We start from the raw sequence: 27,247 nt of genomic DNA, 5'->3' as shown, positions 1-27,247 counted from the left end.
TGAGCACAGTAGCACAGTGTAATTGCTACTTTTCTTGGGGATGTTAGGAGAAAAAAGAACAATAATCAAAAGCAATGCTTGACCAAAGTGCACTTTAATTTGTTACACATACCAATTAATAGTGTGGAAACAGCCAAGGGGAAAAGGAATCTACTCAGAGCAAATGCTCACAATGTTTTCCTTGATACTAACTCCATTAATAATTTGTTTCTGTGGGTCTTTGAAAGTCAGGCTAAAATAACAATATGGGAATAACAAATGGGACAGTGTGATTCACGTTGTATGTTCAGGTGGGCCAAGGTCTGATTTCCCAAGCGTTTTGGTGTGGCAATAGGCTGAAGCTTTTTTCTATAAGTCCAGGTGAAAGGTAACCGGGGCCCAAGTTCCCAAAGCTGTTGGCTGTTAGGTTTATTTTCAAGACAGAGGGAAAGAATTTTTGCAGGGAATAACGAGGATGATATCAAACAAAGAGGAGTCACAGCGATCCTGCCATCCAGTCACTGATATTCTGCAGGAGAGCATGGTAGTGAAAACCCCAAATAAAACAAATGCACCAACCCAATGCCATGCACACAAATGTCCCTGTTTTCCTTTGCAAAGTCTGATCTGATGAAGAAAAACACTTCCTGAAAGTGCCATTTTATGATATTAAACAGACCTCAAATGACTTAACAAAGTACAGAGGGACACTGACATTTGAACTGCAGGAGTTTTGTTTTCCATCTTGTTTTTCCCCACTGTGAATATTGCATTTGAATAACTGAAATTTTTAAAATCTCTTTTCCTCCTTTCAACCATGACGTAATGCAACTGTTGCACAAGAATAACAATGTAGAGCTACTGCTGCTGGAGCCAAATTCAGCACCAAGAGAGATTAGGGTTGGCACCAAACACCATGATCTTTAAAATAAATTTGGCAGCCGTAGCTCTTGCCACTGCTGCCATAAACAGCAGTCAGGGCAGTAAATGGAAAAGTGCTGAAAGAGACCGTGAGTTTGTTACTGGAACAAAGATGCCCATTAGCCAACCACTTAATCTAACACCTTCTCATATATGAAAAGTAAAGAGTTTTACAATGGCATGTCAAAATTAGCAGCAGTAGCAGGGACCAAAGTGTAACATAACAGTGCCTTTCATCTGCCCATCACACCAAACTGAGCCACAAAAGCCACCAGCCAGCTACCTGTCAGCCAGGAGAATTAACATGCACAACTGCAAGTTCCACTAGATTATTCAAAGAAAAATACTTAATCTATACAAGAGCACATCTGTCTCAACAAATTTCTCTTTCCAGTACTTTTCAGTTATGCTTTCCCGGGAGGACATTTGCTCCTACTCTGATGCTGGAACAGTTCTCTGGAAAGAGAGGCATATGTGTGTTTTTCTTCTTTAAATGCAGATGGAACAGAAGAGAAATGCAAGGTTTCCTCACTGTATCCCTCCTGGCTTGAACTGAAAGAGCGTGGGCTGATTTTCTCTGCTCTATAAAAAGGGTCTGATGATTTGTGATATGGACATCTGCCTGCAACTGGACAGACGCCACCAGCTTATTTCACACAGACAACTAGACAGCCGTGTAATAGCAGCATCTTTCAATTGCTACTTAATTTGTTTAAAAACAACCCCTCATTACTTAGCAGAAAAAATCCATATTCCATCCCAAATTTCACTAAATGTAAGAATTCTTTAAGCACCAACTCTCAAATAAGGGACCGCCTTCACCTGTCAGATAAAAGCCAGAATCACGTGTGGTGCTGTAGCAGCTTTTTGCCACTTGGTTAGCACTAAAACACATAAGAACATTCAAGGAAGATTTCAAGCAATTCATCTGATCCTCAGTAGTAACTTTGATCAATAGTACCAAGCACTCCTAATGGGATAGCCAACATGGTGTTTGTGTACGGAGGCACACAGAAGTTACAGACTCTTTTTGCAGCTTACTGTGGAATAGATGAAAAGCAAGAATTGGTTTAAAGGTGAACACTTTTTTCTCCACTCCCAAAAATCAAACAAAATGAAGAAAATAGGATCTGATTACTATGACCTAACTTTTTTTCCTGATGGCGTAAAATTCTTCAAAAATCCTGTCAGATCCAAAAACAAAGGGCAACTTTCAATGACCACAAACCATGGCATCTTTTATTAGAAGATTTTTACAGCTTCAGTGACAAAACTAGCATGCTAAAGTCCACTTTGTTTCTCAAAAGAGCACTTTCCTCCTATCATATTATACACCACTAACCCTTGGGATCACCAGACCAGCTCTCAAGAAGCTACTCTGGGACACGGCTCATCACCTCTGAGGCCACCTGTCAACAGTGACCACTCCAGCCCAGTTTGGGACTGCTGGGAACAAGACAGTGCTGGGATCCAAACCAGCAAGAGGCAACTGTGTCACTCACAGGACTGCAGGGCAGCTCGAGATAATTCCTTGCAGGTACAGAAAATAGTAGCTACCTAGAGTTCTTTCAGATAATGTAAGAAAAAAGAGTTTTATCACCTATACAGATTAAGAAATCCAGCTGCAAGTAAAAGCCAACTTTCACTGCTTGAATATTTGAGATGTGAAAGCTCACGTGTGCCATTGAGAAGGCAACTGCCTTAGACTTAAAACTCAGATTTGATGTGCAATTTCCCTAGCTTAAAGGCAAATTCCTCTCGCACTCATGGGACTTCAAAGGCCCTCACCCTTTCACAGCCCAGAAGAGCTGCCTGACAGCCTGGTTCAACAGTGGATGTGTTTCCTGACACTGGATTAACTTCAGCTCATCACCTTCAGCGTAGCTTCTCTCTGACACTTTTATGGAATAACTTCCACCACAGACAAAAGAAACAAAGTCATTTCCTCCCTCCAGCTACTACAGGATGGCACAGATATGTCCAATTCACTCACAAGCAGCACGCAAAGATGCTCTTGATGACTCCAGCTGTTTGCAGCAACGAGCTAACAGAAAATAACAAAATAAAATCAACGGTGCAAAATATATGAATGGAGTGCTTGGCTTCCAAAAGAAATACAGCAGCTCACTTCTTTTTCCCCTTCACAGAAAATCTGATAATTCTAGTGAAAAACAAGGGAAAAGGAGACTGTGCCTAACTTCAGATGGTGTTTTGATTTTTATTTTTAATTGGTGCATATACAGGAGTAATACAAAAACTGGAGCAAAGGTATCTGAGCTCAAGCAAGTTACAGTTCTACATTAATTTCCCTCAAACACTAATTAGAGAGCCATCTGAAAATACTAACACAAATAGAACTGCTATTAGAAAAACAATTTACCCTTTTCTCTTGAGTGAAATTGTCAGAAATGGCAAATTTGATGCCATGGTCCAGTGGCCAGGGCTCTTTTAAGAGAGACTTGGATCCAGTCCTTTGTCAGCCACAGGTTTCCTTTTACCAGAGTAGTTTACAAAGCCAAGCCCTATTTAACTGGCTTGCCTCTATTCCCTTCTCTGTAAAACAGGGATTTCTGCATTTTTCCACTTCTGAGCATGCTAAGCTCAAAATTATGACGACAACGTGCTGCACTCAGGTAAGTCAGCACAGGGATATGAGGGAGAAAAATATATAAACAACAAAGACAGAAAAGCAGCTGAGCACCTATGAAAAATGCCATGAAACCAGTGTATTTCTGACTTTTGCTTTCCACTTCAAAACCTTTCTCTGCTCTTGTGCCCGTGCAGGGAGCAGGCACTGCCTGCAGTTGTCAGAATCAAACAGAACCTTAAGTCTCACATTCCTATTCCTTCCTAGACCACATAATATCCCTCCTCATTCCAGCACCCAACTTCTGCATGGTTAAATTCTCCCTTTAATTCACATTTTGGCTGTGTAACTCTTCTGTCCCAGCCATTTCACTCCAGTTGGTCTGTTCCTATCTGGAGCAATAGGTGCCAGGTTTGTGCATCTTCTGTTCGCACATGTCCTGCTGTGGTTCACATGAAGCATGACCAGTGTGCTAACCCCTGGACAGCTGCTGGTTTTACAGGCTGTCACCACTAAGACTGCCTGTGTGCCTACTTGGAGGGTTTTGATTCTTTAGGAGCTCAGCAACTGAATTCATTCAGTTCAGCTGCAAATTTAAGCACAGAATTGAAATGCCACAATTAAGACAACCAGCCTTGCTTAGTTCAGCTTCTAATAACAAACTAGCACTGGGGGATCATCTAATGTCTTAAAATCCTGCACCCTACACTTCTAACACAGTTCCTGAAGGTTAAAAGGGTGCATTTTCAGCAATAGGTATTGCAGAGTAAATGGGTGTAAAGATTCCAAACTGCAAGGTCTCACAGGAGAGGACAACATGTGCTAGAACTTCCACCTCCTAAACTCATCTAGGAACTACTTCCTTAGTGTTAGTGTGCCAGTGGGGTGAAAGCTAAGAAAGACAAAAATCAGTGAGAAAATAACACAAAATATGAAGAATATGTGACACAAAGCTCCTGGGACGTGGGCCTGAGAAAAGCCTTTTGAAATGCTACGGAGTACTTCTGAAAGGTTACAGAAATTGTGTTTTTCTGTGCACTGGATAAAAAAAAACCCAAACAAAACCCACAAAAACTTTCAGTACAATTTCTAAACAAACAAAACAAGTTTCTGCTAGAATTACACTCCCATCTATTTCCCTCTAATTCTTGTGGACTGCCCACAAGAACTCAAGTTTCTGGCTTGTTGGAGAGAAGTTAACAACATCAAATTGAAAAAGGCAATGTTTTTTTCATCCTGTTACATACCACTTTGCCAGTAAACATGAGGGACAGATAATTTGAAAAGCACGTACACACACCATAAGCAAAAGTCCAAGTTTTAAGAGCAACAGCCTGACAGCGAAAGCTGTAAGAGTTAAGATTTTTCTCAAAGCTAAGCATACATTTTTCCACGCAAGCAGCTGAATCACAGATATTTTAAAGAGTAGTTTATTAAGCACAATATAGCTTATCTCCTACTCAGCTCCATAAAATGTGTCCAGTGCTGTACAAAGCATTAAAAAGCATTTAAATCTGGAACTTGCTGGCATCCACTGGCACAGCAGAAGAATTGAGAGAACTAATCTAACAGCTGTCTGGAAACACAGCAGATTTATACCGAGGGTTTAGTCATTAACTGCAGTTATCTGACTTATACCAGAACACTGAATGAGCAGTGGTGGTCTCTAGACTAATGCAATGCAACCCCCAAAATACAGTCCTGGCTCCAGGATGCTGAAATTAATTGCTTTGCTTCTTAGTGGAAGCATTCCAGTCTGGTTAATAAAAAAGTGGAGTCAAAGAAAAACGCCAAATAAAGGCTATATACAAGTCAGTTTATCAAATATCTGTATACAGAATGGGTTTATTGGTCTTTTGCATTGCTATAGAAATGAATTTGCAGGCTACACACAGCAACTGAAAATTGGCATGATTTAATAGCCTTACACTTTTTTTGGTTCCTGGTATACATTTGTATTTATTTTTTAAAGGGAAAATGAGATAGCATCAGAGAAGCAGAGGGATAAACAGCATCCTTAGCTGTATGGAAACTTACATCTAAGTATGCATTTGAGACTGCAGTGTATGGCAAATATTGCTAATTGGGTTGGAATTCAAATGTCAGGTTTGGTGAATTCAAGGGAAAAACAGCTGCATGAATACTGCAAGAATCTATTAATAACTGAGCATATAAATGAAATTCTAGAAAGGCTGGCAAAATTACCCTCAGCTACACCAAAACTTTGGGTTCACGCCCAGAAAAGCCCTATGGTTTTTGACATGAGTACTCAGGTGGGTGGAATTCCAGGGGAACTTCACTCCAAAAGGAGGTTTTCCTGTGGCACCTCCTAACATCTCCAGTCTTCCTCATGACCATGTGCACTCCAGGGCTGCAGGACAGCAGAGAAGTTACAGACTTGGAAGCCAACTGAGAAAACTCCCGTGGATAATTCTTGTGAGGACTGACACTGAAGGTATCAGAGGCAGAAATCGCTCCATATTCTGCCAATAGCAACGCCCGGTGCTAAGAAGCTTTTCATGGTCATTTTGTTTAACAGTTTTTGAAGACTGATATTTTTAAAGACTGCTATCAAAGACAACACTGAGGTAATGTGAAAGCTGAGCCTGGCTTCTCCTCTCCACCTCCCATCCGCCAGGCCCCTCTCCCTGCAGTTTATTTGGCAGAGAGGCGTTGCACAGAGTCTCATCCAACATTGCTACCCCAGTGTTCCTGAACATGATTAATTTGCTAATGATACAAATCTCCAAACAGCACGTTAGTCCTGCTGATGATTTATAAAATGCCAGAGATCATTCTCTCACCAGCCATAAGCTCTTTCAAGCTTGTGGTTATGTATGAAACCTCTTGCAATTTCTAAGGCCATTCTCGACTCCGCATCACTCCCAGACAGGGCAGGGGCAGAGCTGCAGCAAGGATTTCTGTAAGGAACTGCAGGTTATGTATACAGACAAATAAAATAGAGGGTCAGATTATGAATTCTTGCATACTTCCATATGCAAAAAGCCCAGAGTGTGCTTTGGAGCAGAGACAAGCCTCACTAGGCAAACACTCTGCTTGGACTGTTCTCCTCCCAGGATGCAAGTGCTCACCAGCAATTGCAAAACTAGGGAACGTTTCCTTTTCTCAACTGCTCAAAATATTGTCCTTGGCACCCCAATGGCCCAAGATACAAGAACAGGGAATCCAAATATAGTCTCAGAAACTTCAGCAGTTTTTCACATTTCTTTGCCAGACATTGCCTATGCTGTACAACCCACCTGAAACGCGTAATACCCCAAAAGTTACTCCAATCCCAGCATCCTCTTGACCAGAAGACACAAGTGATACCCAACTGCCCTCAGTTGTGCTTTTATTACTTTGATCAATGACGTACAGATTATGTTTTTATTCGACAAGCAACATTTGCAGTCAGCTTGTGTTTCCTTGTGTTCACTCTCCACATTTATGCAGACTCTAAGTTATTTTTACCTATGTGGAATAATCACAGATAGCTGAAAATATTTAAGATATGAGATCTTCACTACAACCAGCCAAGAATCCTACAGCTGCTCTTTTTGTTCTGACAAGTTAGCCCTTGCTTAACAAAAACACTCCAAAACTGGAATAGTTGGGGTTGATAGGACAGTTTTGGAATTTTTCCTGAGTCTTAAGAGCTGGCACTAGACACTAATTCCTGTAACAGTAGGTTACCACAAGACACCTCTGCTGAGTGCTATTTGTTTGCCCGTTGCTACCTTCCCACAAGAGCGCTGTGTTTCCAAAGGGAGCAGTTGCCTCTCTCCCCAGTGCATTTACCTGTCTCCAGTATGGGTGTGCTGAGACGTAGCTGGACCTCTATCCAGCTTCATTCTCTATAAAACAAGGCAATAATTTGTAAGCATTAATAAACATGCCATCCATCAGGGTGTGCATGCCCAGGGTTAGCCAGGGGGTTTTTCCACTCGCGGTGCCTCCCAAGTCAGATGTTCGAACCACCTTGCACACCACAAACGTGGGGTCACTCCAGGCCTGCCCTGCATTCTTTCCTGGCACAGAAACAAGTTGTTCTGGCCAGACTTCTATGCATAAACAAATGATTTTTATTTGGTAAAAACCTTCTCAATCCTATCGCTATTCCTCTCTCCATTCCTCGTGTACATTTGCATCACTGAAATATTTCAAAGAAGCAACTCAGTAATGCCATGAATTTCTCTGCCCTGTTCCAAGTGTGGCATCTTCTCTAAGGCTCTCCAGATTATGACATTCCACTAAGACAACCTCACATCATCTCCAAGTTACTACTACAAGCCAGTGAGAGGTATAAAACCTGAATTTAGAATCTGGGTACAAAGAGAAGTAACAGGCAGGACAAAACAAGATTTGGGAATTCAGTATGAAATCCAGACCTTCCATTCCTATCATAACTAAAAATAACAATCTGGAATTGAACTGCATATATACTGCCTAAATACTGTTGTGGCTTTCTTTTTACTTTATCATAAAACCTGATTAATGTGTGTGCATTTAACATTAGGGCACTGTCAGTTATAAAACAAGGCTTGTACATTTGACAGAAAAGGAGTTTCAAACCTACAGTTTGTTTTGTAAATCAGTGTAACTCTGGTTGCATTTAATAAACAAGAGAAAGAGAATTTTACAAATACTTGTTTAAATGTACTTCTGTGCTCAGACAAGCCTCAGAGGTTTTGCTTGTTTCAGCCCTACAGTTCTGCCCACAAGCTGGTAAAGCCATTATTGCCACAGAAACCTCACAGGAGCAATAAAACAAACAAACAAATAAACAAACCCAAGAGCCCACAAAAAGCTAAAATCGAAACAACCTATCTTCATCTGCATGCACAGTCTGACTGATAAATACACAAATAATCAAGCTACAATTAGCTCCCGACACTATCAGCAACCTACAATGCCAGAGATCACCTGCTGTGCATGAGGCTTTTAAAACTAAATATTTCTTTTCACTCTGGCCCCTGTCTTGGTTCTCTGCTTCCAGCCCAAAATGAATTGTAACTCCAGGCACAGAGGTGAGGCTGTGGGACCAACACTGCTGCACTCCTGGAAGCAAAAATGTTTGAGCAAAGGTGAGGAGGTCAGAAAAGGGCAAAGTCCCAACTAATTTTAAGTGGTTCAGCTAAGTAGGGAAGGCTAATGGGAAACCATTTTAATTTGTTACAGTCATCCCCAGTGAATAAAAGGACAACGTTTTTCTTCAGCAGCTTGATTACAAAGCAGTAAATCCCTCTGTGTATATAAAAGATCTATGAACAGTATAGATCAAATGTCAAAAAAAGATTTGTACTATGTGTTGGGAACAGTTTTAGATACTCAATCATTCTCATTTTTAAATACTTCCAACAATTATTCTCTCCCTACAAACAGACATATGTAAGTAATTCTGCCATTCTATTCTACAAAGACACAAAGTAGCAACATTTTTGCAGCAAACATTTTTGGACCTTCTCTTTCCATAAACACCTAACATACACAGTCTTGAGCACAGATACACGTAATCTTTCCCTCTCTCTCACCAACACTGTCTGACTCTTGCTGGTAACAAAAATTTATGCTGTTTCAAGTACTGGCTGCAACCTCCACTTTACAGACCAAAGGCAGCAGTAAACATGCAAACAAGGCACAACTCAAGGTGACAATATCCTCCAGCAACACAAATATCTTGGAGTAAGAACTATGCCAGAACAGGACTGTTCTCCAGTTGCTGACAGGGCTTTTGTGCAGTGTATCAATTTCTTTTTCTCTGACAAACTGATAGACCCACAGGCCTGTATACAACCTATTTCATTGCACTCATCTAAGATGGGATGGAAAAACATTTAAAACAGTGAAAGTTGTAGCTGCTCAGCCACAGGTTCATTTTTAGAAAGGATTTTTTTTTTTTAGTCAGAAGTAGGATTTTTAGGCTTAGAAGTAGAATGTTCAGCCATTAGGAATTATTAAGCTTTTCTAAAGCTCTATAATTCAGAGGCAAACCCCAAATAATCTGTTTATTTCTCAACAAAAGAATGACCTGGTCATGGCAATTTGTATCTTGTGTCCATGTTGTTTTTTCCTATGATCATAAGAAATAAATGTTCTGAGGCAAGAAGCAGTTTAGTTCCATCTACATTCACAGCAGGTGTTGGACCTCTACCTTTTGCTGTAATCAACAACCACCAAACACTGCCGGAACCACAAAACACCTTTTGCAAAGCAGACTCAGTACTGCATGCTAAATAGTTCTGTCAACTCAAGTTTTCAGAAACCTTGCATTGAGTTTGTCTTTTGATAAGGAACTTCAACCAGTCCTGCAACTGTGGAAACCCTCGAGGTAAAAATCCTGACAGCCCCCAGGGACTACTTAGGAGAGATGTTACACCATGTCTTAGCACACACTTGCTCCAGGACAAGGGGCCCTTACAGCGGGCTGGGGACATGATCACATTACCAACAGCTCAGCTATAGGGTACTAAAGCTCCTTGAGAGCATTATTCACCTTTTCCTAATTAAAGGACAAAATTCTGCTGCTGACACCTCAACTGCACGATGTATACCTGCTCCATCGGGCACACACACCAACACTTCTCCACTCACACTAACACTGCTCGTGGCATCCTCAACCAGGTTTTGGAGAGATCAGCTCTGTCTTTAACAAACTTTCCTATACACAGGCAAAGTTGTATGCCACATGCCATGTAATTTTTAAAAGGTTGAATTTTTCAACTTTTAATCCATTTATTGTGAGTAAAGAACTTTACAGCAGTTTGGACATGTGGGTATCGACCCCTGGGCAAAGCAGGCTCAAGTGTTTGTGTTCTGTCTGCCCACAAGAGTGCCTGTCACTTCTGCTGGCTAAAATGTTCTCTTCTGTGGTTTTGCAAAGTGTCCCTCCCTGCTGTGGACTACACACCAACAGTTGGGTTTCATCTCATATATGGCTCTTTGGAGCTCATGGGGAGCAAGGGGAAGGAGTGAGAACAACAGGGGATGGGACCAAAAGCTAAATAAATCAATGTTTCTTTGATCCTTTGGGATGAGGATACTGTAAAAACACATGGTTATTAGAACAGTGATTTTATTGGTAAAAGACTCGGTTACTGGCACTGTATTTCAGCATGAACTTACATTATGGTACTAAGTACAAAGCATTCATTCTGTTTGTGGCTATAAGAATTAATCTCTTCCATGTGCAGAGAGGGTTGTGTGATAATTCAGCTAAGATTCCCGTTGGTAGTCCGGGCAAGCACTCACCAGCTGCAGGGCTTTCAACAATGCACAGCAACAGCTCCAAGAACAAATGATGTAACTAACACCCCTCTGAGTGCTACCAAGCAGGGCCAGAGCAGCCTGCTCCTTTCAGAGTCTTCATCCAAGTAGGTTGTCAGAAACCTGAAGACCTGAAACTAAAAGGTGAGTTTCTCCCCAAACACTCCAACACTTAACTTTGGACAGGATTCAATAGCTAATGGACATTAAATGAAATAGTATGGTTCTAATAGCTTGCATTTGCCTCAATAATAAGAAAAGGTCTGATCCTGATTATTAAAAATGAAAAACTAATTTGCAATGTTTATGTGGATGGCAGCTTTATATGCACGATAGAAATGCTCCAACTGCCTTTACAATCCAGCTGGAACAAAGTTTTCATTTTTCTTTTTCATGAAATTTCATTTATTATGAGCACTGTGTCTCAGTAAGGCAGCTGTTGGCAGCGAGCTGTGAAATTTAAGTTGAGCTGGTTAGTACCAAGAGCCAAGATATAATATGCTTTTGTCAGAGAGAAGTTTTTCTTGTATATATGCAACCTACATTCAGTAATTAAAATAGTTTGTCAGTCAATCCTATCAACCCTACTTGAAGGAAGAAATAATGCTATTTTAAAATACAATTTACAAATTGCAACCAAAAAACTGGGATTGCTACAGCTCATTTCACTGAGGTCTTTAAGTAGGCAACGCACCAATGACTTCAGAAATTAACGATACCTGGTTTTCATCACTGTCCTACTAACATGGTGTTAGATTTTGGGCAAGTCACTTCTGACAAGATTCCAAATGGGAATTAAATAAGGATCAGTGTGTTACTATTATACACTGAGGATGTCACACACAGCCTGCACCTGGAGGAAATCCATCCCGGGCTTCCTGTGACTGGGGCAAGCACTCCTATCATTCAATACATAACCATGATTTTCTTCCAGCTTCTCTGGCTGTTATAAAAGAAAGCAGCAGTAAGCTTCACATCTTCCACTGAACCTCCTCTGGAATGTGCTTAAGATGCACATTTCAAAAATATCTATCTAAAACTGCCCTTGGGAACCAGGTGAATGAACAGGACAGAACTAGGCACACGGTGTTGGAAGTTCAAGCCACCTAAGGGTTGAAATTTTATAAATTAAGTGAATAAAAGAGAACATAAAAAACCCCACCAAAACTGAAGTATTAAGCTGATCAATCCTCAACAACTACAATGACTACTTGCAAATTGACTTCTTTCCCAAATTGTTGCCCAAAAGCTCAGTTATCAAGGGTAATTGCAACACTGTATCATCATCTATCCTGGGATTTGATTAGCTTCTAATGATTGTAAACATTCAGAGACTTTATTACTGACCAAAGATACAACCCTGTCCTGTCCCCGCGCCAGCCACAACCTCCTGCAGTGACACAAGCCTGACCAACAAACTCATTTTTTCCTGTTTTTCTACTCAGCTGGACCAGCAAGTTGATCCAGTTTGCAGCACATCCAATGGCACCAACACAGAGGAGGAGACAGGAACACGCAGCCAGGCTGAGCAGGACACAGCTCTCAGTCAGATGAACCCAGTCTGGAAACCATACCTGTGATCTATCAGCACTATTGCTTCTGGAGGGTCCCACTGCCCACGGGGTGACTGTAGTTCTACTGCCATGTAAGACAAGCCCAAATTACTCCCCTGTTTAGGTGACAGCTACCTGCACTTCCCTGTAAACACAGGATTACAATTAAATACCCCAACACAGCTGAAGTTGGCACCACTTTTACTATTATAATGTTAACTGACAGATTAATTTACTGGGTTTGAGGACTCTGCCCACACCACCTGATCCATAAACTATACACATGTGCAGACTCTCGAGCAATTCTAACTTGGTATCTACTTTAGGTGTTTTCAGCAGTGTCCTATTTGCAGGGGTATCAAAACAACTTGGGGGGTTTACTTCTTGTCACGCTTCCAGCTCAACAGCCATCTACTGCAGTTAGAAACAGAGCCAAAAAGTTCAACTAGAGAACTAGAAAATTAAATAGCATTCAGGAATTGGTGAGAGATTGCTCACTGATGTTTAGTATCAGTGTACACAGTGGCTGGCTACAGGGTACTTGCAAGTATTTTTAAGCCAAAGAAAGCATAGCAGGTTCTTTCCTCCAAGCAATTCTTTCTCTGAGGAGTTTTTTAAGGGATAAGCATTGGGGTTTACTCTTCTGAGATGACATGCATTGTTAAAGACAACTGGATTGTATCTCTTTTGTATTAGAAAAAATAAATCTGACCTTTCAGTATCTAGAGAGTCAAACTCCTCAGATCAAAAATGCACTTAGTACATTCAAAAAGATGAGAGCTGGTGGCCATCACTCCACAAGTACTGCCTCCAAATACACACTCACACACTTACAGCAATATAAAAATACAAGGCTGGCAAGAAACCGAAATGAGAATAAAACACATATGAATCATGCACACAACTAATTAAACATGAAAATTATCTTCACAGTCACTTCACCATTGTAAGTTAACAGTCAGCAGAACAAATTTGAGAAGTGTATTTTAGACATATGCAATCTGGGAGTAATATTTCTTTTAAACTCATGTCAGGATAACACAGCTTCCTTTCCAAGAACTGATTATTTTGGGCTCTCCTAAGTGAAGTGAAAAATGCTTAAGACTGAACACAAGCCTTGGCTGACAGCACTTAAGTGAGCCTGGAAATCTTCAAATTTACCGTGTTGGGAACTGCTGTGTAACTTCTAGGCTGAGGCTTTGGAGCAAAGCATACCTATACTCCGTCAACTCACAAGTTAAAGAAGTCAGATTTTGGCAACTTGACTCGAACTTCCTTTTGCATAAGTAATACACCAACATCTAAGCACTTGACTGTTCACTCTCAGGGGACCATGTGAAAAACACCTCAACAAATCACATCCCAGCTATTTCTTCTTTACTAACATTTAATTTGTAGAATACAATCCAAACTGCACTTCCAAAAGTCACAAGGGTGTATCAGCCACTTCAGGCACTACAAAAAAGCCACAACAATATTTGGAGCTTGATTTACAGTGATGCTGAGAAAACCCCTGTATGCACTGACCTTTTAGAGTATATGCCAAGAGTAATTACAAAATTTGGAGTTCCAGAGACTACAACAATGCAGGTTCCATTCTGCTTCTTCTGGTAATGGTATTTGCATCAACACAGAGAGCATCCACTTGAGGAAAGACAGAGAGCATCGTGCTGGCACAACAAAACCCTTTCATTAAGGAGACATCTGGGCCATTAATAGCAGTCTGCTGGGGAAGGCTGCCCCTTGCTAGATTGGGTTTCAAACCAAGTTCTCCATGAGGTGTTGAGCAAAAGAGAACTGGCTGCAAGCAGGACAACACAGGCCTGGTGGGTTTTGTTTACTGTGGAGTTAAAGGACCACTGAATGAGTAATGAAGGACTGACAGCTTCTTTGTAGAGTAGCAGACAATATTTTGCGGCAAGACTTTGGCTTGTCAGGTTAAACATAAAAATGCTTACATAGAGCCCTCTCTCCTGAGCTCACTGCTGTTCAAATGACTTTTCTAACTTGCTTCCCAGGACAAGAACATAAATGTAAAACTATATTGAGGAGAAAAAGAAACACAACAAAATGTTAGGTTGCCAGAGCATCTGGCACATTAATATGTGCGGTAACACCAGCAGCACACGTTCATTACCACCTTGTTAGCAGCTACAGGCAAATCTTCAGCAAGATCCCTCTCAAAGTAAACCTAATTCCACTGAGAACAGCAGGATCCTTTACCCTCCCCAGACAAACTCTGCCCTGCACTCTCCAGGCTCTTCCTAGGCAGACAGCTGCCATCAGCATCAGGAATGGCAAGTGGCTCGTAAGGAACTGAACACGCCTTCCTTTGGAGCATAAACAAGGTAAAAAACTGATGTCATGTAAGCTTAAGGTTAATGGCTGAAAAGCCCTGAAGCCCACCATAATCAAGAAAATGTTACTGGATGCATGATTAAAATCAGAGGATGTCCACCATTCGATGGCAAGATCATCTCACCTGTTTCTACCCTTCAGAAATGAAGTGAATACAGGCAAAAACCCCCAAACATTAAAGATGATTTGGCCTCTGGAGAGGCAGGGAAGAGGAGAGGTCCCCTACAGGAGCCTTTCCAGTCTTCAGAGCAGTTACAAACTTACTGGCAACTTAAAATCAAAAAACACACTTAAGAAAACATATCTAGGAAATATAAGATCCTGAACATGCAAAAAATGTGTCCCTAGTTCAGGAATTCATGTAAAAGACAACACATTTCACAGCCAGCATGTTACCATACAAGTACAACTACATTTTCAATCAAAATCAGTCCTTAAACATCAAGCACAGTCAAGCACAAGCTCAATTTTTCATGCAAGATCACTTGTGCCTACAAGATGCCTGAACAGCCTTTGTGCATCAGCTCATAGACTTTTGAAGAGGTGGATCTAATTTTAGCACTCAGGTCTCTTACCTCAGGTGGGAGGCAGGACAAGCAAGGCTGACTGACCTTCCCTGTCACCCTTCCCTACCCTTCCCTGTCGCACAAAGCTCTGAACCTGGCAGGAATTCCTGCTGGATATGGGATGTGCCATCGCCCCAGATCACAGCCCGATGTGAATTTAAAAAGTGCTGATTTTGTCAGGCTCTACCAGGTGCCTGCACCAGGCGCTACTGGGGTGCCACAGGGAAGGGTGAAGGTCTGTCCTGGGCTGCTTCCATCCAGCTCCACCACAGACCCACAGGAGGACCTGTCTGAGGCTTGGTGGCACCTCTGTCAAAGGGCAAAATCCAGCACAGCAGGAAGGAAAAATGAGAGAGAAACAGCCACAGCTCCTGGAGAAAACAGGCTGGAGCTGGTTCTCGTGACAGGAAGGAACTGTAGGCTGCAGAGAGCCCACACTGGAGCAAGGGAGAAGCGTGAGGAAGGAGTGGTAAAAAGGAAATGCACACTCTGACTGCAGTCTCTCACTCCCCATCCCCCTGGGTGGGGCAGAGGAACTGGGAATGTGGGAGAGAAGTTGAGCCTGGCAAAGGGGGTGGGCAGAACTGTTTTAGTTCTTGCCTTTGCTTCTCACCATCCAATGCTATCGTAATAGGCAATAAATTAACATTCCCCAAATCGAGTCTGTTTTGCCTGTGATGGGAGATAGTAAGTGATCTCCCTGTCTTAATCTTGACCCATGAGCTTTTTTATCTTATTTTCTCCCCTGACCTGTTGAGGATGGGGCATGGGCAAAGAGCCGGGACATCCAGCCACAGTCAACCCACCACACGTGCAAGAGTGTTTCTTATTCACCTCAGGGTTCCGAATGAAGAATACACTGTAGCTGGAAGAAATGTAGCAAACCCCATAAATTTCCTTTCCAATAATCTGCCTCTGTTCAAAATCTGCTTCTTTTTCAATATGTTCTGCAAGAACATAAAATCTTGCCATTTCTCCAACTAACCATAGAACAGCTGAGATCAAATCTTACTAGTGAGAAACAGAACTGTGTTACCATGGCCTAGAGTCTGCAGGACATGCCAGGGCTCCCCTGTGACATAAACACCTTCACCACAAAGTTGTTGGGCACTTGTTTCCAGCATTTATGTTGTTTGGTGCAGTACTCACTTCTCCTTCCCGAATCTCTAACACCACTGGAGTCCTAACACTGAATCACCACTTCTGTCATAGACATCTATTGCAAACGCTCTTCCTGAGCAAATTTTTGGGTTGTACTAAACATAGGGGAAGAGTAAACCAGAAAGCCCTCAAGAAGCAAGAGTGCTATTGCTGCAGGGTCAGCAGCTTGTTCCTTAAAGGAGAGAGACTGAAATCCTTGCTTCACTCTCCTCTGGATTGCGATGGCTCCTGCTCCCCCCATCACACCAAGCTGTTGGAAATGGAAGTACTGGAAGGACAAGAGCAGAGTTAAACTCTTGTTACTGCAGCAAAAGGCAAAGTGAGGACACCACACCAGTCTCTGAACACTGGAATAACTTTCTGTTGGGAAAAATGACTTGTCAAGACACTGATGTGGCAGAAACACCGTGATCTCCGCTGGAAGGTTCGAGCTGCAGATATTCTCTAGCAGCTTTTTCATCCAAGTCTTGGATTCAATTCATTTAACACTGTACAAAAGCCATCAGTAAGCAGAGTGTGGCTTTCTTTTTTACAATCCAGTTCCTCCTCCAACAATCACCAGGACGCAGTACGTGCAGTTCGGAGGAGAACTGAGCGTCAGCCTGGGTACTGCTGCGTGTCAGAGCTCCTCCTCTGGAGTCCTATCGAGTGACTTTCCTCCTCAACACGTTCTAATGAATTCCACTGAAGCCTGCAGGTAAAATCCTTCCCTGAGCATTTTGTCCTGATTGATAGCTTTAGAGCCTTCCTTTACATGACTTCAGCTGCTTTCCAGACCTTTATTTTTCTCCTTTTTTCTAACTGTCTCCAACGGGAAGTTGCACTTGGTTTTTTCACTGTACGTTTCTCTTAAAACTGACATCTCTGTATTGTAATGAAGGAACCCCTGGGTATTAGTGACAAATTAGTCACCAGCTAAAGAATATTTTCTTTTCATTTCTATACCAGGTGGAAGATATTAAAATCTCTAGAGGAATTTCACCTACTCTACTACAATAAATCATCACACAATTTTCTTTTAAAGTGACTTAATTTTACTACTTCTAAAACTTCATCACCATTAAAATAATCCTGTGAACTTGGTCAGGGAGACTTTATCATAAACAGTATGTATTTAATTATACTTTGAAAATTAATGCGATTTCACTTTCATACTTTAAATGGTATTTTTAAAATATGAAATTATTCCTTTCTGAGAAGAAAACCCATGTACGTACCACAGGTAGAAATTAGCAGAAAAATATTTTCCCTTCTTTGTTTAATTATCTACTAAGGAACAGTATTTTAAAAATCTCCAGAAGATCCCACACAGTCTGTAAGAAAAGGAGAAATATTGCACTCACTATTCTTAGTTGAAGAACTTGTAAAGTAGCAGCCAAAATAGAGGGGAAAAAACCCTAAAAACACTTAGCTAGCTCTCTGAAGCCACAGGCAAAATATTCAGTGAAAGCAGAGATCTACCATTTTCCTTTTTCTAGAAAGCAGTAATATTTTAGTAGTAATGTATTATTAAAAAGTTGATACTCAAAATGTTAACTTTACAACCATGCAAATTTTGTGTCGTTTCAGTGGGGTTTTCTACTTATAAGACAGGTAAATTTCTAGTTTAGAATTAAAGCTAAATACTACACAAGTGGCTTATAGCTTCTGATTAAATGGCTTCACATACATTTATGTGCTCTTAATCATCAATTAAGTTAGTTTTTCAAATTATAATAGCTCCATTAAGAAGTAACCCAGCTGCAAAAGAGTTCATTTTACAACTGAAAGTAACACCAAGACCAAAGTTTAAGAGTCCTGCCCCACCAGCAAAGGGAGGGTGGGAGTGCATCTATCAATGAATACAGCACACTAAGTCTACATCCGATAGTTTCTTCCTCTATTTGCCACGAAAAGAGAGAGCAGAAGATCAATTAAAAAGCAGAAATGTAAAACCAAAGCGTTAAATACTACTAGATATTTAAGATCCCACAGTGTTTCCTACAAGTGCAGTGCATCACTACCCTGCTTCTCCCAGGGGAGTTCCAGCTCCAATAATTACTTTCTGTATGCTCATAAAGTTCAAGTTCAAAACAATATTCATTTTCCACTTCCTGTCCTAAACCAGGGCACAATGCTTCTGTGCATCGTTAAGCAACCATCCTGCTCCACCACAGACATGGTTAAACCACTGTTGTGATTAAATAATCCTGATCTGTGGCAGGGGGGCTGGGGAAGGAGAAGCCCTTGGCTTTAAGAAGAAAAGCAACAAGCTCCAACATCAACGCATCTGACTTTTAGCAGCAGCATCCTTTATTACATTCAATTAGAAATCAAGCATTTGCCTCCACACCCAACCCCTAATTTGCAGGGGGGCATAAGTGGTGTTTCAAAACTAATCTAGCCCAGAAGTTTTGCTGCATCTCAAATATTTTACAGAAGACTCACTTGGCTTCCTCAGTCCCCCTCCCCATCTATTTCTCTTCCCCAAATTATATGCATCTGCTGCAGTGAACAGGAAGGATGGTTGCCAAACAAACAAAATGAAATCATACATAATAGGCAGAATACGCCTTCCTTCAAACCACAACTCGAGAGTTTTCAGGTGAAGAGACACTGAAGAGGGAAAGACAGCAAAGGTCTGTGAAAGTGGTTATACAGAAATCTTACATTGCCTTGTACAGGGTTACACACATTTACAGCACTGCTGAATGATTATGTATTTCTGGTCAGAGACCTCAGCTTGCCTCTTATTCAGAGAGAAATGAATTTTATTAAAAACAGGATTCCTCTAATGTAGGTATTTACACAGCAGGCCACCAAGACTAAACAGAGTAAGGATCTCATAATTTTATTTCAATAAATAAAATGAAAAATCGTGTCTGCCTTGTTTTCCTGCTGCACACCTAACTCCACCAACACACTTAGGAGTACCAGGTCAGAGGAGATGTGATCCCAAGGACTGAGTCGTATCACTGCAAAGTTTTGGTGCAGCAAACAACAACCACTGGTACCAAAAGGGCTGTGGTACCTCCTCAGGGACCTTCCCACCCAATTTAGCTTTTTAACTGCTGCTGGAAACCTTTGCTGATTTGCAAATAGGCCTTTGAGCATGGACAGCACAGAAAGACGTTGATTCCCACTCCCATTTTGCAAGGCTCAGGCACTGAAGAAGTCAGCTGGACTTGCACCGGCCCCAGTTACAATGGGATTTAAAAAAAAAAAAGTTTAAATATGCACTTTTGCAACAAGTACAGAAGGTTTAAAACTGCTCCCACTCAATAAGGGTCCAACCCTTATTTGAGTGAAATGATTGGGAACTTGCAGTGAGAGCACAACTGGATCCAATACATTTATGCATCGTTGAACACAAGGAACGAGAAAATTTATGTATTTTGCTACAAGCATTAAGGCTGACTTACTTCTAACTCTATCTCAGTGAAGAGGAGTAGTATCAACACAGCACTCACCAAATGTAAGCTAGCAAAAGCCATGGGTTTATAAATTCAAAAATAAAGTCCAGCCTACCAAAAAAAAAAAAAAAAAAAAATTTGGATACAGTGAAAATAACATACACATGTTTTACTTTAAAAAGTGGCGTGTTTCAGAAAAAATTGTGCTTTTTAGTTTGTTAAAGGGTGGAAAAACCTCTTTTTCGAATAAAAAGTATTGCTCAATTTTAGACAAGATTTTGTCTTGTTTCAGCCACAGTAGTGGGGAAAAATAATAAATTTACATAGTTTACAAAAACAAAGTACACATTATCAACATTTACTGAGAGTAAAGTATTTTGTAAATACATTTTGACCTTACTTTGAATCAAAGAATTGTCAAATAGTTGCAATTAAACTCTAAGGATGGTAACTGAGCACTGAAGAGCAGTCGCAAGGGGAATCAAAACTAGTGATACAGATCTATATTCAAAACTGATCAAAGTTATTTCCAAGTAGCTGTAGGACAATTACACAGCAAACAGCCAAATCAAATATGCCATCAAAAGACACGATTTGCAATAGATGTAGAACTTGTCTTTAAGACAGCTGATGAGCCTCTCTGGGTGGTGCACAAAGTTGTAAATAACTGTGGCCCCCAGACTGCTTTGCTTACTCAACCTATTTAAAAATCAAAAACATTTCAGATGCCTGCCTCACTTTCCCCTCACTGTTTCTTGTGGGTGCCTGAGTAATCCTAGAGGCATTTCCAGCTTTTAAGGCATTTGCTAAGTTTAAGAAACATTCCCCACACCCCCCTTTGTTTGGAAGTACCTGGCTGTCCTGCTCTGGGTGAGTTTCTCTGTGAAGTCTGCCCTTTCCAGCATAGACAGAGGCAACAGTTCTCTGTGGGTTGACCAGTTACTATCTGGGCTGACTAGTATTAAATAATTTTCTTTATTTAGGATTATTTTTTTTATTTAGCTGGGCTGCTTTCCTTCTTAAAAGCAGGGATGGCAAATGAGAATTTCTGCACGACAAGACTGAATGTCCAGAGTTAGATGTTCAAGCCAACAGCATGAACTTACCCATTTTCTCAAACCCTTCTGCACATCTAAGAAGGGGCAAGTAAATCTGGAACTACTTTGACTACTGCAACCCATAAAAGTAGGAGCCCACAGCCAGGAGCAGGCAGCAGAGAGAAACCTTGTTTGCAGAGGGACATGGCTCTGGTCGAGCTTGAAGTCTGTAATGCTGATTTATGTAAAAACATCCCCGAAGAAGTCTATTATAGTTAAAATAACTCAAGACTTCCATTTTCCTGAATTATTAAGAGGTGCTGCAGCGAAGGCAAGTTGAGGTTCTACCATTAATCAAATTCCTCTCCCAAAAAGCAGAGGGGAGATGAATGACACCAGCACTTCATGCAGCACTCACACAAAGACAGGGACGTGAAGAAATCTCAGGTTTGTAACCAAATACTTTAAACCTTCACTTCCTTAAGGGGAAACCAGCTGGGAATAAGTTAGAAGTGGGCTATCATCTAGGAAGTTTCCAACATCTGAACAACAAACTTCAGTTCTACCAATCTCTGTGCATCAATAACAAACCCTTCACCTGCTTTTCAAATTGCTAAGGCCCAATTCATATCCAGGCTCTCACAGCCTCGAGCCCATTTTCACTCTTTGTATTCAAACCTGGCAGCAACAACAACTAAAAAACCCCCAGCAGTCTTGCAAATAACAAAATCCCACACCCCAACAAAAACAAGCACCCTGCTTCTACCAAATAAATGTCAGTCAACAAAGAGGCACAGATTTCACAATGGCTGAGGTCATCCCCTTTAAGTCATTACGGTTTGTGGGTGAGTTTTCCTGGTGGTTTTAACATTGGTTTCTGTGATTGCAGCTATGCTTATTTATGCATTTAAGGCGTATGATCTAATACAGTTAGGTTTAACTACTTCATTCTTTTGACATTCTTTCCAAATTATAAAAAGGATTCTTGGTGTTTTCACTGCCTTGGTAAAGCAACAAAATTGCTGTCCACATAATTTCTTAAAAATACAGAACAGAGTAAGTACTTGTTGAAAATAATTCAAAGAAAAAAACCCTACCCCAGACATTCCCTCCTCCAAGATAACACTTATTTTTGCTCTCTCTCTCTCCCCTTCTGAGGGAACTTACTATTTTTTTAGAAATAGATGTTTTGCTGGCTTTTTAAAAACAATGTCCAGGCCTTAAGAGTGATTCAGCTACAACTTATAATCAACACAGTAGTTCAGCTTATTTTTTTTAAGCCCTTCTATTTTTACTGTTGTGCTTTTTAAAAACTGCACATTTGCGGTATGCTTCAGTCCCATTGCATCTTGCACAGCACTTTGAATTCTACAATAATGCTCATTTTATTCAATGCCTTTTGGTTATTATCTACCGAGGATCCTTGCTTGATAAAAATCAAAGAAGGCAATTTTCTACCTTTTTCTAATGGAAATTTAAATTCTCTTCTCCCTCCAAGGCACAAAAAGCCCAAAGAGCACCCACCATTCAAATCAGGCTGGAGAAATTCACTGACTTGTAAGAAACATTCAGAAACATTTTCAAGAAGATGAAATGAAAATTTAAATCGTGCATAGAGATGAGTGTGCACATCTCTCTCCCAATACTGTGTGCAGTGCATGGCTATTAGCTTGTATACAGAAGTCATACTAAAATATTTCAAGTAACCTTTTCAAACTTGAGGCCATGGGTACTCCTATATTTCTGTAGTCGCTGATACAGTTTGGTATGTCCAAGCATGTTCCTAATGAGCAGTAGGAAGAGCGGAGAATACCCCACAAGCTCTGTGGAGAGAGAAGGGCCCCATCCTGCGCTGCCCCTGCAGATGAGGTGCCACCTCTCGCAGCTCAGCTCAGCACCACCACCAGGTGCAGCTGTCCTGAGTCCAGCTCTGACCCAGCCACACCACACAACAAAATATTATTCAGTGGCACACAAAACACTCTCAGTTCCCAAGCCATCAGACCTCCCGATCTCCCCGATTCTGTAAAATACCTCCATTACAGCCAGGCACTCTGGGCACCACAACAATGTCCCTGGCTCCTCTCTTCCTTCCTGCGCCATCCTTTCCAAGCCGCTTTCTCTAATCGAACCCCAACTAAAACAATCCTGCACAAATTACAACAAACCTTCCTAGAAATTCCCCATAAACCTCACCGCAACCCTGCAGCAGACTTCTGGCTTTCCACAGAGCCTCTGTACCTAAACACCAGGGAAAATACCTCAGCACGGCACTAATGAAGCGTTTTCCGGACACAGCAGAGGTGACAAACAGAATGAGAGCAAAGCCAAGATGCCATCTCGACTTCAGGCAAACAACCTCTTCTGACCTCTGGCATCTCCCACACACTATTAAACAAAAAGTATTCTCTCCATGTTAATGAACCATGTACAATCTAACAGATAACGCTGATGTTAAATAAACATGTTTATGTGTGACTCCTAATGCCAGGACTTAGGCAGCTGCAGACAAATAATTTTAAATGGGAAGGATTATGCCCATGTAATCTTTCTCATCTCATTTTACACATCTTTGAAATAATTAAAATACATAATTAAAGCACAAGCAGAAAGACTGAGTGAAAAGAGGTTTGACTATTTTAAATTAAATATTCACTCTGTGACACGCTTGCTGGAACCATCTCTGCAGTGAACATTATTTTGGATCCAATTTTCCTCTCACACCTCTTGCAGCAGTAAATCAAGAGCAACTGAACAGCCTGACGAAGAAGGGAGCTGGATCGGGTTTTGAATGCTGCAATAAAAAAATATTTCACACGAATGCTAAATCTTTATTCCTGCTTTCTCCTCTATCCTGCTTAAAACCTTGGGTAGCACCAAATCTACCTGCAAATGGCAGCACCTCCAGGCCCCAACTGACCCAACCAAGAGGAGCAATTACTTGCATCCTAATTGAAGGGCTTATCCTCACCTGATTAAAACAAGGTGTTTGTTAAACATCATTACTTGAGTTAAGATCTGCAAATAAAGATGAAGTATTGTTTTAAGAATTTGACTGCCATGAAACAATTGTTTTCTGATGGGATCTCTTAATGAACAGTCCCAACCACAATGGTCTTTCTGGCTTTCCAGCAGAAAAGGAAAGAGATTTGACAAGTTCTCCCTATTCATATAATATCAAAGTGAGCAAAATGCCAAGAGGTTTGAGTACTTACTCTTGGGTTTTTTGTAGACATATACTAAAATTTAAAAAATTAAATCTTTTATTCTGTACTAAATTAAGCCACCAAAAAAGAAGGGCGTATTTAAACCTGAATGGCTTTACTTTAGTATATACCATTGTTTATAACACCGAATATATTTTTTGTTCCTAACGATTTTTCTGTTCTGTGCAGTACAATGTGAAATTTAATGAAAGGAAACTGAATGTTAATCCAGGAGCCTCCACCATGCACTAATCAAATTTATATTGCCACTGCTGTGAAAAATACACAGGTACAGGGCAACTATACACTGGAAACAGCAGTATGAGATTTCCCTCCTTGGTCTACCAAATGACCCCTCCACTTACAGGATTTATTTCAATTCTTCATATTAAAACTGCAGTGTCCCACGGCTTATGAAAAGGATTTGAATTTGCAACTTCGTTTAACAGTTTGTCCCGAATAAAAGTTACTCCAGTCAGGCAAAATTAACCCAAAAATATTTTCTTAGCATTCTAAGAACTTCTGCTTGTTTTCACAGATTTGTAAAAGCATTTTTCACTGTATAAGTAATCTTAACAATCATTTCCACAGATTAGGTCTAACAACCTGTGAATTTATTGCAGAAGGAATTTACTGCAAGGAATAATTAGTCTTCAGCACTGTTCATGCTTGTTCTCCGGCTGAAGACACCTTAAGACCATCTGGTTACTGCAAAATTTGGCACAGAAGAAACAAATCTTACTGAAGAGAATTATAGCTGATTTCAGAATAGCTGTTGTACTATTACACATCATAAATAACAGTTGGGAAGACAGCAGAAAATTACTAATGTCTTTAATTGTTTTCTTTGTCAGCAGTGTGTACATACACACACTGACACACAAATACAGCCACGCAGACTTCAGCGCGACGTCCTGCAGGCTTGAAGTTAAACATGCAACTAATATTTGCAGGATTAATAGCTAAATTCTTAGGAAAAAAAAAATAAGAAAAGCACATAAACCAGCTACGCACAACAACACAGCGACACATGAGACTCTTTAAGTGATATTGTGAGATCAAGTTCTTTGTGTGAATACCTGAGTTTAATTCCTTCTTATAATTCAAGGCATATCCGCACACACCGTGGAGTTGAATATGGGGCTTATTGTTGGAGGGGGAGTTATCAACAACATTTTTATTCCTCCCTAATGAAGCTTTTCTAATGGAACCTAAGACTGCCAAGGTTGTGAGGTATTTGAAACAGGAACCCGTTTCAAAAATTTCAACCAAATAATGGTGATAAGATTAGCGAGTCATGGGAATCGAGTCTCCATGTACTATTTTAAAAGAAAATGAGCTGAGGGGAGTGGGCTAAACAAAGCAAAGCAAAACAAATCGATGAGCGTAAACCAAAAGCATACACCACTTGTTATTTAGCCAAATGTTTTGACCTGCTAGTGGGTGAGTAGAAGAGGCACAAGAATTACGTGGACAATTTGACTCCGTAACTTCACAACTCAATTTTACACCATACATTTAGTTAAATACTTTCTAAATTAAGGGTTTTAAGTTAGAATAATTAAGTCAAATTATCAGCTGCTGTACCATTTCAAGTGAATTTTCAAAATATGCTTAAAAAGTTTCTGGAATGTCTCCAAAGCTGAGAGTACTGATTAATTTCAAGGCATTTGTACTGCAAGTCTTTCCTACCTGCATGTGTTACATCGGAGGCCACACGATGCCTTAAATTTCAAAGTAGAAATAAAAATTCAGCTTTATTAAGGAATAGAAAGTTTCTCCGCGTAAAAAAGGATGATGAGAAAGAATTTATCCTGTCTGAAGCAACAAGTAACAAAATAATGCAATGCTAAATATATGAAACTATCTCAGAAGCATTAGTGTAGACACAGAACAACTAGTTTAAATGTATGCCATCTTTTGTGGACCAGATTGCCCTAATACACACAGATGTGGACAAGCAGAAGGAAATTTAGACATGCTTTTTCAATAAATTGGGGGAGAGGAAGGGGAGGGACCCTTCCACGGATGGCACTGCAGAGATAAGAAATTCTCAGTAAATTAATAAAGCCCACAAGAGAGACTAAACAATAAACCATTCCTGCCACTGCCTTTAACTGCGCTCAGGGATGCATGAATTCCATACTGCGCTGAACAAAATTTCTGTTAATATTTGATATAGACCAATAAACTGTTTATTGGTTCACTATATGTATTTTAGTAATCACAACGTTATACAACAGAATATATCATTATTGGAAATGTCTGAACAACAGTAGCTGTACACCATGAATTATTTCCTTTAGAGGCCATTCAGTGGGCTCAAGCACAATTTAACACTCAGAAAAGTTTACTTAAACTGCATAAATCACACACAAGTTTTCCTCATAGAAGCAGCCGCGGGAAAGCGCAGTGGCTCATTTTATTTAAAGGCGCGCTTCAGCTTTTAAAATAATTAATAAGCGGGGCTCGCTTGACGGTAAAATCGAACCGCACGCTGCGCAACAATTAACTCCCTCTGCTAATTCTCCGCAGCAACTCCGCACGCAGGACCCCCCGCCGCCGCCGCGCTGCCCCGGAGCCGCTCCGCGCTCCTCCAGAGCCGACCCCCGACGGGCTCCGGGGCTCCGCGCCCCCCGTCCCGCACCCGCGGAGCGCTCTCGCACCTCGGCGCGGCCGCGGGCGGGCAGAGCCCCACGGGGCAGCCCGCACCCGCCGGCCCCTCCGCGGGCGCGGAGAACCCCTGCCCCACTCACCGGCGGTGCAGCGCGGAGCCGCGGCGCTGCGGAGTGTGCGCGCCCGCCGCGGGCGCAGTGAGCATGTGCGAGGCAGGCGCGCATGCCCGCGGAAGGGAGCGGAGCGGAGCGGGGCGGCGGCTCCGCGCCCCGCGCTGCGCCCCGGGCGCGCCCACCCGCCCCCTCCCCGCCGCGCCTCCCGCCGGAGCCGCCCGCGGGCTGCGCGGGCCGCACCGCGGGACGGCGCGGGGGGTTTTCCCTCCGTTCTTCTGACCTGTTGCTCGCCCAACACAGCCGGCCCTCCGCCCCCCGCGGCAGCCCGACCCCGGAGCCGCCGGCCCCTCGCAGCGCCGCGGGGCTGCCCCCGGGCCGCCGCCGTCGGGGCGCACCTACCGCACGCGTGGGGCCGCGGCGCGTCCCGGCGCCCGCAGCGCTGCGCTGCCCGCGGTGCCGGGGCGGAGGAGGAGCCTCCCGCGGCTCCCGGGGCCG

At 41.7% G+C, this 27,247-nt stretch overlaps 1 protein-coding gene across 1 annotated transcript in view; it reads right to left on the bottom strand.

Annotated features, from left to right (window-relative positions):
- Positions 1-26,844, bottom strand: part of EYA2 (EYA transcriptional coactivator and phosphatase 2) — a gene marked incomplete at its 5' end in the record, with an annotated part of 85,542 nt that extends 58,698 nt beyond the window's left edge. Inside the window, one exon of the mRNA XM_082292564.1 lies at positions 26,780-26,844. Within this exon, the coding sequence (XP_082148690.1) occupies positions 26,780-26,844 (65 nt within the window). The remainder of the gene's footprint in view (positions 1-26,779) is intronic.
- Between the last annotated feature and the right edge of the window lie 403 nt (positions 26,845-27,247).

Source organism: Coloeus monedula (assembly GCF_965178545.1).
Source record: "Coloeus monedula genome assembly, chromosome: 17".
Taxonomy (NCBI): Eukaryota; Metazoa; Chordata; class Aves; order Passeriformes; family Corvidae; genus Coloeus; species Coloeus monedula.
The sequence above is the reverse complement of the archived record's forward strand: the minus strand, read 5'-3'. Positions and strand labels throughout refer to the sequence as shown.